General features: G+C 33.1%; 1 protein-coding gene across 1 annotated transcript; it reads left to right on the forward strand.

The window, feature by feature from the left end:
* Positions 1 to 7,414: 7,414 nt before the first annotated feature.
* LOC130813389 (thioredoxin reductase NTRC) lies at positions 7,415 to 14,836 on the forward strand. The gene is made up of 10 exons (XM_057679221.1): positions 7,415 to 7,821; positions 9,043 to 9,250; positions 9,351 to 9,456; positions 10,724 to 10,989; positions 12,314 to 12,593; positions 13,014 to 13,121; positions 13,293 to 13,379; positions 13,464 to 13,568; positions 13,997 to 14,127; positions 14,517 to 14,836. The coding sequence occupies exons 1-10, from the start codon at positions 7,569 to 7,571 to the stop codon at positions 14,575 to 14,577; spliced, it is 1,605 nt and encodes a 534-aa protein (XP_057535204.1). The 5' UTR covers positions 7,415 to 7,568; the 3' UTR covers positions 14,578 to 14,836.
* The last annotated feature ends 243 nt before the right edge of the window (positions 14,837 to 15,079 follow it).

Here is a 15,079-nt window from a genome sequence, read left to right on the forward strand (position 1 = left end):
TGATATTCATAGCACAAAGTTCCAACTTTTACAAAAAGTTAACCAAAGAACGAATACATGGTCAACAATACCCGATAAATTGAATTCCAAAAATTACACCACATGGTGTACACAAATGTAAATCAAAATTTTTGATCGAGGAAGGCTCAATCATATCACTATGTTCCCTCCCCCCATACCCACGAGACCACCAGAGATCCACAATTGGTCGAAGATGATAAAATGGGAATCTCTAAGATCATCAAAAGCAATGATAACGGTGTTGTTGAATACTTTCTTGACTACACTATTGTTGCTTTACATCTTTAAACAAGGATTCAAAGTTTCTTCTACCCAATTCCGCTTTCTTTCGTGAATGGCGCTTCCGCCACCATTTAGTGTGAGGTTGCGAGGGGGAGAAATACAGGAGACAAAGAAGAAGAGTCATCATTGGAATCTAATCCCTCAGAAAATAAAAATCATATCCCGCCTAGTGACATCACCACTGGAGCCACCCACATCACCACCGTCGATCATGGTAACGATTTAAATATTTCCAATTATGATGTTTTCCCCATTTTTACATTTGTTTTCCCTTGCCTCAATAACCATATGCCAATGTCCAAACATATGTAGAGCATCATTAAGGACTTGAAATGCAGAATAAGTCTGGTATATATAGATTTAGTCCATATTTAAATAGTATATGTTAATTTTAATATTTCTTTATATTTTATGATTTATGTTTGACTACTTGTTTATGTATGGAGAAAGGAAAAATAGTGAAGAAACTCACACGAGTTTGTCACTTGTTAATTAACCTCACAACAATGTCAAGTTAGAATCATAGTCTCAAAAGATAAGTATCGACTACATAACAAATATATCAATTTCAATTATCGTCCACGTAAATTTATTAACCTACTACTATAAATTAACAATCAGACTTTCAAGATCATATTAGAAGGATTTTATAGATAATTTTTGGCAAATTTATTAAAAAAATTGTGTATGAACACATATGCCCTTTTAGGACGTCAATTTCTTCAAGTTTGAACTTTGAATGAAGATGTGTCCAAAAGTAGTTGAAAAATTGTACTGTGTACAGTGTACTGCCTTCCCAAATCCCAAGCATGCATGCACATAATAATTCAAAATCTTAACTTGTCTTACTCCATCAAGCTTAGTTATATTTATTCATGACATAAATTATACATTACTAATTACTAATAGACATCATGAAGTGGTGGGTTCCAAGTCACCCATAATAAATAATACTATATACTCACAAATAAATATTATTTTCTTTGTTTTCTAGTGTTCTTATTTAGAATATTTCACTTTAAGCGGAGAAATTTGACTTAAATTTTAATAGACGATATATGAGAATAAAATAGTCTATGTGAGATCTTGTTAGAATCGTCTTAACGTATACATTTTTATCATATAATTTTTATAGTTTTTATAATGCGTATTTAGAGTTTTTAATACTCAAAAAATTAATTTGAAAATTGTGAAAAAAGTAATGGGATTAATAAAAAAGAACATATAGTACTTCTTCACATTTAGATGCAATTTGGAGTTTTCAATAGCATAATCATTTAAACTGCTCAATTGAGTTATGATATTAAAAGCATGTTCTGTGTAGTAGTTTGAATAGTTGTTATTAGTTTAATGAGATTAAAATACTATATTAATAAAATTATATTATTCAATAAATTAGCAATTTAGGTTACGTTTATATAACATTACACCAGTTAACATCTCTAAATTAAAACAAAAATAGTGCTCTAAAATTTTATCAATGTTTTTCTCGACATCCACATTACAAATCAACAACTATAAGGAGTATTGTTTTATGAATAAAAATCTATAAATTCCAGAACATGCATACAAGACTTCATAGCTTTTTGAGTACTAAAACATTATTATAATTGTTAGGTGAAATGGCCGGGATTTTGGTACTTTCTTTGAATATTGGTTGGTGGTAGTAGGGATTGCAAAATTAGTCCAAATTTGATCTAAGAAAAGCATTTCAATTTGAATTCGACAAAAAAAAGTCCAATACCGAATCCGACTCGCACTAAGATTTTGACACCTGAGTAAAATCTCATAAAGAAAATCGAAAATTTAATACGACTTCGACTCTAATTTCGATAAAATCTAACGTATATCTAATTGTTGTCCCTAGTTGGTGGCATGTGTACCACAAGATAGATTTTACACTAGAAGCCTACAGTGATATGCGATGTTGATAGTCTAAAAAGTACAAAAGTGAATAATTGGAGAGAAAAATATATAGTGCAATATTGCGCCTAATAAGTTTAGTAAAAATGAATCGAACTTAATCTGTTATATTTTTTTCGTGGCTAGGTTGGAGAACTACTTAGACAACATCGGAACAAATTATTTTGTTAGGGGGTAAGAATTGAATTTTGTCACAAGAGTAAAAAGGAAAAAAAAATTTAACTACTAAGCTAACCCATAATCGTTTAATATATTATACTACTTTTAGGAAAGAACATGAGTATAAGATTCTATTAGACTAATATAATTTTAATTCTAGGTTTTAAGTCTAATTTTTCTTTAGACTCAATGCGGCTTAATTAGAATCTAAATCGAAAGTATTCAAAACCAAAACTTTCTATAGATCTTGAACCTAACTTAGAGCGACTTCTAGCCGATCTAATTTAGATTCTTTTAGATTTATTTTATATTTGTTTGAATCCATTTTAAACCTACATACAACTTATAGATTCATTTTAGACTTTATTAAAATATAAAGGTAGAGTATGAGCAATTTAAGACTCGACTCATTCAGGACCTTAAACACATCATACATGACAGATTTGCATATTGTCAAAATTTTTAGACTATATGGGTATATGATTGAATTTGGTTCCACACAAAATAAAGGTGTCTAGAGTCGATTCATATCCAGCTTATAACTATTTCTACTTAATATTAAATTAGCTTCATATATTAGAATCGAATTCAACTAAACTGAATTTTGTTAGAAACCAAAAAACAAGAGGTGTTTTCGTTATTGTTTGTTTATCTAGTTAGTACAAAGTACCTATTACCATCTATTTGTGACCTTTCAATGATGACTAATATCTTTTATCTAAGCCTTAATATTCTGAAAAAGACTTAAAATTTAATAATAAAAGTTCAATTTTCACTACTTATGAAAAAAATTTTGCGGCAATTTCAACAGAGTTTGGATAGTAAAATTAACAACACTTAGTGGAAAAGGCGAAATTTAGTGGAAATAAGTCGATAACCTTTTAAGAACATTAATCAATTATTGTCTAATGATAAAAATTAAAGAACATTTGAACAAATATAACATTTTAAAAATATTAATCAATTAATGTCTAATGATAAAAATTAAAGAAGAAAGATAAGAAAAAAAAAATCAAATTCAAAATCATAATGTCTAACAAGATTTGAGAATATTAATGATTACTTCCTTTGTCCCTCTTATTTTGCACTTAGTGCAATACAGGTGAAATTTAGTGGAAATAAGTCGATAACATTTTAAGAACATTAATCAATTATTGTCTAATGATAAAAATTAAAGAACATTTTAGCAAATATAACATTTTAAAAATATTAATCAATTAATGTCTAATGATAAAAATTAAAGAAGAAACATAAGAAAAAAAAAATCAAATTCAAAATCATAATGTCTAACAAGATTCGAGAATATTAATGATTACTTCCTTTGTCCCTCTTATTTTGCACGTAGTGCAATACAAGTGAAATTTAGTGGAAAAGAAAAATTAAGTTGAAGAATAAAACAAAAAATAAGTGGAAGATAGAAATGAGTAGTTAGGATGGAGAGAGAGTTTAAGAGACAAATTAAAATGAAAAATGGTGCAAAATCAATGCGAAAATTTTTAAATGAAAAATGATGCAAAATCAGTATAACAAATTAAAATGAAAAATAGAGCAAAATAAAAGGGGCGGATTGAGTAACAAACTATGCCACATAGTTTTAGCGTGGGAAGATAACAATACTCTCCGTCTGTAACACCCCGTAATTTATCGGGTTTAAGAAATAATATAATAAAATAAAATAAATACGTATTATTAAATTATATTATTTCACATAGATAATTTTAAGAAATAAAGTGAGTTAAAATTTTAACGGTAACGAGTTTTATCGCGTACGAGGCTATCGCGTAACGTTTCTTTCTATTTTAACAATAATATAATAATGACTTAATTAATTAATTAAATTAAATTAAAAAAAAATAATAATTGAGAGGGGAGTGAAGGGGTGGCCGGTTGTTGTGAGGAGGAATGGGAGGAGTTTGTAACTCCTCTCATAAGTGAGTATTATGGCACATTAAGCTCACCTCTTAAGTGCCTATTAATCCTTAAGCATCATTTGAGTTTCCTCACTTTTCCTAAGCTTTCAAGGTGAACAAAATTCAGAAAATTTTCCTCTTTTCTTGCTCTTGTTTCGGTATTCAAGAAGAAAAAAAAAAAAAACTTTGTTCAATCCAATCTTCAAATCAAAGGGTAAGTAAGTTGAGTTGTTATTTATAAATTTTATTTATAAGAAATTCTAGTATGAGATTATATAATATTTCTTTCAATATGATGATATCCTATGACTTATTAGGAGGATTGAGTATTTTATATAAGTTTTCTTTAATAATCCTTTGATAAAATTGATTTGTTAAAAGGGTTAAATCATATTTCTGTTATGCAAAATTTTCCTTGATTTACATTCTTTAACAAAGTTTAAATTTGTTATAAGAATAAAGTCTATTCAAATGTTAAATTGAATTTATTTTACGATTTATATTTCTCTAACAAGATTTTAGTTTGTTAGATGAAATTTTAAGTGTGTGGATTAAGTGATGTAAGTATCCATGAGTTTATAAATCCTTTAACAAAATTTGATTTGTTTAAAGGATTGTCCTTATATATATATGTTCGATTTAAAATAAAAAAAAATGTTGGTTTATGATTCTCTACAAAATTTAAATTTGTTAAGGGGATCAAATATTTAATTTACTTATCATGGTTATGAAATTTTAAATGTTCTTGAAGATCTTGAGGATGAGTATGTCTTAAGTTGTTAGCCTTATGTTTTGATGATGGCTTAGATTGTTGATGGACTTTGTATATTGCCAAATGTGTGGAAATATCAAGTGGTTGTGTGATAGGAAAATTGGTCTTGTTTGTTTTATTTTAGTAGAATGAAAATTCGGTTTCGGTTGGTGTGTAGATTATGAGATTTAAAAAGGATTTAATAATTCGAATAATAAAATAAAAAAAATAATAATAATAATTAAAGTAAAAGGGGATTCCGGACAGCAACTGCTGCCTCGGTGGTGGCGCCCCGATCCGAGTGTCGGGTGTGTTTTCGTTGTTGTTTTAATTACCCGTTGCGTTAAAAACTCGTTAAACGCTTAAAATAATTAAAAATAGTAAATGAATGTTAGAAATTACGAAAATTGGTACCCAAGGTAATTGACGCGTTCCGAACGCAATGGCGAAGTCGGATTTTTCGTTTGAATTTTCTAATCTGTCCGAAATGGCCCTTAAAGTTTCTGGTCAGAATGTGGAATTTGGAACCTTTGGGAATTAGATGTAAACAATTAAAAATTATCTAGTCTTAGTGATATTTTGGCGTATGGGGTGGATTAAATGTGTAAACACGTCCTAATACGTGATCGTTTTGTGTGTGTGTTATTTAGGACCTCGATTCATAAGAGGGCGAAATTTCTGTCGTGCTTGAACTTCGTTGTTGCAGCGCTTAAAGGTACACGCTTAGACCATACTGTTTATGTGGTTGTGCAAGTAGTGTTGTTTCATTTCTAATCGAGGCTTGTAAATCACATAAGGATTAGACATCTCAAATAATTTGAAGGAAATTAATTGGAAATTGAGAATTTGTGTGTTTGTCACCCAAAGGGGTTGACGTTTGGTTATGTTACCCAAAGGGGTTAAAGTTTGGTTTGGAATATTATAATTATTTGTTCCCATGGCAGTTTTGGATCATTACGGTCACCATGGGGGTATGCATACTTTAGCCTTTGGCGACCCGAACAGGACGGGCAACGTCTTAGGTCGGTGGTTGCCTTGGGATTAGCTCTCCCAAGTGTATTCCTCCAAAAATATTTGAATTTATACTTGAACGACCCGAACAGGACGGGCAACGTTACAAGTTGGAATTATCTAAAAATGAATGGTTTATACTTGAACGACCCGAACAGGACGGGCAACGTTACAAGTTGGGATTAATTAATAATAATGTATTAGAGCCTATGCATGCTAGGAAGAACAATGTGCTTGTTTTCAACCTGATTGATAATTGTATGATGTCTCTGACGTGTATTGGTTTGTTTCTTTGGAACCTACTATGTGTTGTCTTACGACGACTAGTAGGGTGATTGCAGGTGGGGTCTGGAGTGAGATCTCGACGTAGAACCCGTAATAAGCAAGACTATGTATTATCTTTTATATTAGATTATGAATAGACAAAATCTCTGTAATTAATGTAACAAAAGAGATAGTTTTCTTTTCGCTTCCGCTATTTCGATTAGTTTGTTTAGAGGCCTCTAGGCTCTCGAGTTGTACGTTAGAGTTTCCGCTGACTTATTACCTTTCACATTGGTCTTGCATTCTGTTTATCTATATTTCTTTATCGACGGAACGTTGACGGTCCTAGAGAAAAGTCTTCTCTAGAGTCCAAAAAGGGTGAACCGGAATTTGTATTTTCATATGGATTTCCGGGTCACTTAAACCGGACCGTTACACCGTCTCTCGATGAGTTGTGGTTTTATGGAAGTTTTAGGGTTTTAATGTGAGTAAAGGTTAGGAAAAATGAGAAAACTACAAAAGATATAGGCGTTTAACATTTTATTTTTAAATTTTCCCTAGAGAACGTGCCCCATGAGGCCCAAGGGTAGATCCGCCCATGACCTCAACAAATTTAGTTATTTGTTATTTTCCTAAAAAAACCCAACCCTACATTGTTCATAAAATTTGTTAATCTATATTACACTACGTCACTCACTCTAACATTTTAAGTTAATTCGGACATCACTTTGAACAAATTCTATTTACCGGTGAAAAATTCTAAAACGTGTTTTTATAATATCCAAAACATTAATAACCATGTCCTTGTGTTTATCTCGATTTCAAAATACAAATTTCTTAATAGACTTCAAGAGAAAGAAGGAACTAAAATCGGATCGATTTTAGGTCAGATATTTTAAATCAGTTTAAAATTACATCTTATACTCATATTGATTCTTTATATAAATGTATATCTATCATTAAGTCGGATCAAATCGAATTTCATTACAAAGTCCGATTTAATCTACCCACATCTAAGTGGTGGTAAGAATCGAACCCGCCTCTTATACACTTGCAAGTGCACATGAAAATCGGAGTTATGTATGTATGGCTGAGAAGTGAGTTTTATCAAAACTCAAAAAGCGTTATCTTTTGAACTATCGTGGGTTGTGGCGATTCATTCCCTTTACTCCTTTCTGTCTCTGTTTCCTTACAATAAGATAAGCAGCCAGAGAGACTGAGTGGCTCAGCTTAACTCGGAAGCAGTAATGGCCACTCGGGTGATGGGACTCGGACTCGGTACCTCTAGTCAGTTTCCTCCTACCTCTTTCTCTTCCTCTTCACTCTCACCTTCTGTTCATTCTAGTAGCAATACCAATCTACTCTTTTTGGGAGCAAATACCTGGTTGAATCGCCGGTTTTCCATCCGAGTCAACTCTGTTAGAGCTTTTAGTTTCAATAAACGGTTTTCCATCAGAGCTGATGCTGCTACTTCCTCTCAAGATGTCCAATCTTCTAAAGGTTTTCCCTATTTCTTATAATATTTCTGGGTTTCTCTTTTTGGAGGTTTTGAAGCTTATTGCAATGTTTTGAACAGTATTGTGGATGTTTTGATTGAAAAATGTACAATTTCCTGTTCTTTTGATAGATTGTTTATGAGTGATGAATTAATGCGAACAGAATTTACCTTTTGTAGATTAAATCATTCCCCAAGTGGGTTTTTTCTCTATACTTTTGATTTTTATTTTGCTTAATTTTGTTATATTAATGAGAATTACTGTAGTGCATTTGTCTGCTGGCTGTAGTATACAACAACAATGCTAAAACCTTATAATCCCAACAGATTGGAGTCGACAAGATGGAATCCTAATTTTAGAGTTAATTATTTCAATATTCAATCTTTTTCAGTTACCATTTCCACTATAATTTGTTCTTAGTTCTTACCTAATGTGCATAGTATGTTTTCCACCCAATGTTGTTTTATGACCATGGTAATTGGTGAGTTGTCTTGGAGCACAATATGATACATCTATCTGTATTCGTGTATGATAATCCTTTGATTTGTTAATGATGCTTGATTCCTTTGAAACTTGTGAAATTTCAATAGGTTGAATGTTTGGGTTACTTTCGGTTTGAGTTGCATTCAAATGAGGCCTGGTGAACAAGTTGATAATTTTTTTGTCATGAAACATCATGCCAAATTGTGGCACAATATGTCTAGTTAATTCTATTTGTTGTCAAGGAAGAATTTGCAAGCTTTGGTTTAAGTGTAATAGAAGTACTTATAGTTGTTTACGGCTTTGTCTTTGACTTGTTCGACATCGTTTGATCTTTTAATTTTTTGCAACTTATTTTCCATGTAGTCACAAGTTCGTAGTTTTTTAGTTTCAGATTAGAATGGACCATATTGAAATGACTCATCACAACATGTGCACTTCTTATCTGAGATGCAAGTGATCCTTGCTATCAAGGGTCAATTGGAAACAACCTATTTGTTTTTACAAGGGTGAAACTGTGTACCACTATATGTTTGTAACATGATAGTTCTTTTTTCGATTCGCGGGGAGATTAACAAATCATGTGACACTGTTGCTTATGTTTAACCCATCCAAACCGCACCTAGCCGAGATTTATTCAATGAAATTGGGGTATGGAGTGCTGTTGTCATTGTTTTTATAGTCATGAAATTGGTCGGAAGCAAAAAGGATATAATGCTAGCCCTAGGTGCTTTACAACTTGCAGGCACAGGCATTGAAAATGTAGTGATAATTGGCTCTGGTCCTGCTGGATATACAGCAGCAATTTATGCAGCCCGTGCTAACTTAAAACCGGTAGTTTTTGAGGGGTTTCAAATGGGAGGTGTACCTGGTGGACAGTTAATGACTACCACAGAAGTGGAGAACTTTCCAGGTTTTCCAGATGGAATTACCGGCCCTGATTTAATGGACAGGTTTAGCTAGAGTACATTTGTCTAATTATTTTGTCTATTTTTTGGTTTTAGTGAAATTTCTTTTCCTGAAGTTCATAACTTGGAATCTTTTTGGATGTAGGATGCGTCGGCAAGCGGAAAGATGGGGAGCAGAGCTACATCAAGAAGATGTTGAATTTCTTGACGTAAAAAATCGTCCGTTTACTGTACGAAGCAGTGAGCGTGAGGTAAATATTTCCTCGTTCTGAACTTTGATTCAAACCTTTAATTGGAGGGTGTTTAACTAATGTTCTTTTTACAACTTTCCTAAATCTTTTTTTTTTTTGTTGGATTATCATCGGTGGGGTTGAGGGGTGATGGTTTGTGCCAAGATGGGTTATGGGTAGATAAAATTTGGGTCGGCTTACTGGCTATAGCTTGTGCGTTGACTTATTTGTTACAACTTTATTTCATCCTAATCACATTTTGTGAAACTTTTTTAGTGTGGCATTTCACTACACTAGTCGAAGTTCTTTCTCTAGTTTATTGTTTACTACAACAATCTACAGATCGAACTAACACTTACTTTACAAAACTGCAATATGTGCACTTTGTGATTTTGCTGGCAATGGAGACTTTGAAGTACCCTTTAGAAATGAATTTGTGTCATAAATATCTTCTATTTGTGATGCTTAGATAGATTAACGTTGTTGGTCAAATTCTTTAATGTGTTCCCAGAAATTGTTGCTATGTTACCAATTCTTCATCTCCTTTCACTTTCTTTTTGGTCATTTTTTGGGGGATTTTTTCTCTCCTTATTGGATTTTCTTGATCCTCTTTCTAATTTCAACTAATCAAAGCAAAATTATCTCTGATTTTTCAGTTGGAGATAGGAATATAGAATTCTTATATTTGAATGGAATAATAGTTTATTGGCTTTTCTCGATCCTATTGACATACATCTAAGACATAGTCAACCCTATCATGATTGGTATAATAGTTTCATGATAGTAGAAGGCATTGCTGAGAGATGAATTACGCATTCGTAAGTTACCATTGTTTCGTATGTCAGTGTTAGATTATTCAGAAATTGTTGGAGATTGTGATTCAGATAAAGGATCCAGAAAAAGACTCATGGTTCAGTAGAATATGGATTATCCATATTTATAGGTCAAATATGGAATTATCCATGTCTTATCATTTGAGAGCTTTTGTCTTGTTGCTTTGATAATAATGTCATGTGTTAGATGAATTTTGAATTTTGACTTGTTTCTTTCATTATGATTAGTATTTGTTACTTTTGTTTGTTCCTAATGACTCAACTGACAACTAACATGTAATTCTAAATGACCATTAAACTTTGCAAACAATTGATAATTATATACGAACCTTATGTGATTAAAGAGTTTGAGTGTATTTTAATACTTTTATACCCCTTGAGATCTTATGTTGCATTTGCTATAATCAGGTATAATGGAACCTTAGTTAATGACTCACAGTCATCTTCATTTTCAGATAAAAAGCCATGCCGTGATCGTCGCAACAGGAGCTACTGCTAAGAGGCTTCGGTTACCCCATGAAGATGAATTTTGGAGTAGAGGAATAAGTGCATGTGCAATATGTGACGGTGCATCACCATTGTTTAAGGGTCAAGTTCTTGCTGTGGTTGGAGGAGGGGATACAGCTACTGAGGAAGCTATATATCTGACTAAATATGCTCGTCACGTTCATTTACTTGTGCGTAAAGATGAATTGAGGGCATCAAAAGCCATGCAAGATAGGTCAGTGTTTCTATACACATCTAGTCCTTTAATCTCATCACAAGCTCTTATTTTATTGATGTGTATCCGCTTCTGAACAGCAAGTAATGGTCATTATTCAAGGATTAGGAGTAGTGCATAACGTAGTTTGTGTTTTAATGCCAACTTCAATATTAAATCATAATTGTGAGGCATATGAATATCCTAAATTTAATAGCAAAGTTTGCCATTTGGTGTACTTACGACTCGTTTGGTAGTCAGTACTAAATGGTGGGAATGGTAATGAAAAGTTAGTGTAAATTTTAGTAGTATTATCTTTTGACAATTTTAATGGCCATGCTTGTGCTCCTTCAACAATCTCATTTTCTTCACAAAATTTATTCTAATGCATTACCAGTTGAGCATGTGGTATTAGGTGGGAATGGAAAATTATGAAGAAAAAAAAATAAGTTTTCATGATCAAATTTTCATTACCATGGACATAATACATATCATAAAAATTTACACTACAAATCATTTCCATTATCACCAATTAGTATCGTTAACCAAACGGGCCGTTAGTTCTCTATTGCAACCTAGTTACCAAGTTCCTGTTTTCTCATCCACCATCCCTTGATTCTTAAGTATTGATCTCCATCTTTTGTTTGAACTCCGAAACAATGTGTCAGAAATTGGCCAAGTGAAGGAGGCTTTTCTATTCCTGAACGTTGTATTTGTCATTATACTTTTACCATGTTGGTAATCACTTGAGTGCAGGTAATGTTGGTCATATTCTTGGCGTTCCTTCGGGAACTATCATTTGTTAATCAGAGAAGTTCTTGCTTGATCACATTATTGTGGTTCTTGTTATCATCTTACGCTAATTGTCATTCTTAAACTTTACGCCTTTCAATGAGAAAATGAGGGTCTTAGGTTTTTTTTTTTCCTGATCTTTCGACGACCAATGGTTAAAATAATCCAATAACTCTTAGTTTGTACTTTATTCACAATCTATAGGTTAAAACATAGTCAAGTGAGATTTAGTTTGATTTGTCTTTATGTGTATTTTATTAATATGGACTTTTTATTTTTAACCAAGCATAGTTATAGATATTTAGGATTGAAATAGTGCATCGGCAAGCGTGAAAAATTAAATGGGACATTTTATTAGAATAGGAGGAAGCATAACAAGAACAACCCCGTTAAAGAAGTTTAGCTTCATTGTGGGACTTTTTCAACCTGTTCATGCCAATACTACCTGAACTTGGTTGTTTATGTCTAAATAAGTTTAATAGAAGAGTTCATATTTTTAATTTTCAACTATTTGAACGTTTGTTTAACAGGTTGATTATGGCGAATGTTTCAGAGTATTCAACAACCCAAACATCACCGTGCATTTCAACACAGAAACAGTGGATGTTGTGGGCAATTCCAAAGGTCAAATTTCTGGCATATTGACGCGAAGAACTGATACCGGTGATGAATCTGTGATTGAGGCCAAAGGTTTATTCTATGGTATTGGTCATACTCCAAACAGCCAATTGCTGGAGGGCCAAATTGAGCTTGATGGTTCAGGATATATTTTAGTGAAGGATGGAACTGCAAAAACCTCGGTAGAAGGTGTATTTGCTGCTGGAGATGTACAGGTATGATTCTCTAAAATTTATTTTATGTGTTATTAAATTATACCGTGATCTTCCTTGCCTTGTCCTCGTTAAACGATTGTCAGAGTTTCTCACAGATGAATATTATCGAGTTTGATATATGTTTGATCTGAACCAGTGAAATGTAATTCGCTAGTTGGTTCACTTTTTGGATTCGTAATTTGCTCAAAATGGTTCAAAAATAGCCTAAAACCGACCATAATTTGCTTTTTACGATTCGCGAATCGCGAACCAATTAGTGAATCATGTGACACTGATCTGAACTTCACCCATCAGAAAATACCCTCTAAAAGATGATTGTGTGGTTACTGCACAAGTGCATAGTACATTTCTATTTTTTAGCTATACATGAAATTAGTAGTCTTGGTCTGAAAAATTCTTACACGAGATTCGGGTAAGCAGGATCACGAGTGGAGACAAGCAATTACTGCGGCTGGATCTGGGTGTATTGCAGCTTTGTCGGTTGAAAGATATCTCACAAGCGAGAATCTACTTGTCGAGTTTCATCAGGTACTCTATGCTTGTCTTTCATTCATACTATATACAACACGGAACTTTACTGGAGGTCAAAATTGGCGCATCGAGAAATCTACGGCTGCAATTAGTAGTTTTAGGTACATTAAGAATGCACCTTTATAACTACTGGATCGAAACTTATGCTATGCTTTATGATTGTTACAGCCACAACAAGAAGAGGTTAAAAAAGAACTCACTCCTCGTGATGTACAAGAGGGCTTTGATATTACCCTTACGAAGCACAAAGGCCAGGTATCTTTCTCTACCTTGATCTTTTGTGTCTGTTTAAATCTTTTAGGTTCGGTCAGTATAATTACTTCTGTTATTTCTTGGCAGTATGCTTTGCGGAAGTTGTATCATGAGAGCCCTAGACTTGTTTGTGTTCTGTATACATCTCCGACATGTGGGCCATGTAGGACCTTAAAGCCCATACTTAACAAGGTAAACATGATTTCTTTCATTCAGTCGATATGATTTTTTCTATAATACGCGAATTATAATAGAAGGGTGTCACTCTAGCCTGTATGATTAAAAAGTTGCATGTTCAAGTTTTGGAAGAAACCGCTTGCAGAAATGCAAGGTAACATTTGCCTACTTCACATCTCTGTGGTGCGACTTTTTCTAAAATCCTCGTTCTGCGGGGACGCTTTGTGAACCGGGTTTCCCTTTCATGTGAACTTTCATAGTTTGCACATTGAAGTACAAACATCTGTGTGTTGTAAAATAGTTGATTATGTAGATTTATCAAGTGGTCGGATGTTTATATTTGTTTCTTTGTTAATATCGGAATAGTATGTCGCACCTTTTGTGTTATCTCAAAAGTTTCGAGGGCCTTGAACTAATATGCAACTTTGCTCGTTAAATGGCAGGTGATTGATGAATACAACAAGAACGTTCATTTTGTTGAAATTGATATTGAGGAGGATCCCGAGATCGCAGAGGCAGCTGGAATTATGGGTACGCCTTGTGTGCAATTCTTCAAGAACAAAGAAATGATAAGGTTAGTCATCTAACCTTACCTGTAGAGCTTCCTTCACTTTTGTGCATGCGCAATTTCTCTGTTTTAAAACGTTATGTGCTTGTACTTTCCAAAAATGAGCGGGATATATGATAAGTGTATGGTCTGCCGTCATTCAACCCTCTCCAAATCTTGATCATAGCTTTTATGAGCGGGATATAGTGTTGATTATCACATCTAGTTATGAATGAATGCTTTATAGAAATCGCCATTCAACTTGGAACATATTAGACTAAGGACCTGTTTTTTTCATCGTAATTTCTTTCGTCGTTACTCAACTTTTGTTCATTTGAGTAATTCAGTTCGGTTTAGTATAAGAGAGGCTCAAATACTGTGAAGTGTCGTTAACTATTTTATTATGCAATGACCAGGTCGATTCCCGGAGTCAAGATGAAGAAAGAGTACAGAGAATTTATAGAGTCAAATAAGTAACAGATAAGGGCCATTCATTGTGGCATATGCCATTCCTTTTGCCGATCAGTTTTGTTCCTCATCGGCCTAATTCTTGACGAAAATGGTATTGGTATTTGTACATCAAGGGGAGTTTTTGAATCGCCATACTCGTTTATTAGTCACTTTTGCTCTCAATTTTTGACTATAAGTTTGCGAATTCTTGTAATTTCTTTGCACAAATCTACTATGTGGAATCGTTACTGCTATTGGAATCGTTACCGCTATTCTTATTTCTGTAGTAGTGGATGTCTCCTTTCTGCCTTCAGTCTATATTGATATTATTCACTACTATCCATTAGAGATTACTCCTAAATAAAAGTTTTGGGGTAATATCTTAAGGACTATAAAGAGTATATTTAGGCAAAATCAAACTCAAAGGAACGGTATAAATGTCATTTTCAGTAGCAAATTTAAAGTGACCTGTTGTGAGGAAAAATGTTAGCAAACTCAAATGGTACTGTCATGGGTTTTGGTGTTTATG

This window comes from Amaranthus tricolor, chromosome 1 (genome assembly GCF_026212465.1).
Source record: "Amaranthus tricolor cultivar Red isolate AtriRed21 chromosome 1, ASM2621246v1, whole genome shotgun sequence".
In the NCBI taxonomy this organism is placed as follows: domain Eukaryota; kingdom Viridiplantae; phylum Streptophyta; class Magnoliopsida; order Caryophyllales; family Amaranthaceae; genus Amaranthus; species Amaranthus tricolor.

Bases quoted from the DNA above. Each gene is read 5' to 3' on its own strand.
- LOC130813389 (XM_057679221.1), top strand. From the start codon at position 7,569: ATGGCCACTCGGGTGATGGGACTCGGACTCGGTACCTCTAGTCAGTTT. The intron at 10,990-12,313 runs GTCAGTGTTTCT...CGAATGTTTCAG, and splicing joins TCAAAAGCCATGCAAGATAG to AGTATTCAACAACCCAAACA. The intron at 12,594-13,013 runs GTATGATTCTCT...TCGGGTAAGCAG, and splicing joins TTGCTGCTGGAGATGTACAG to GATCACGAGTGGAGACAAGC.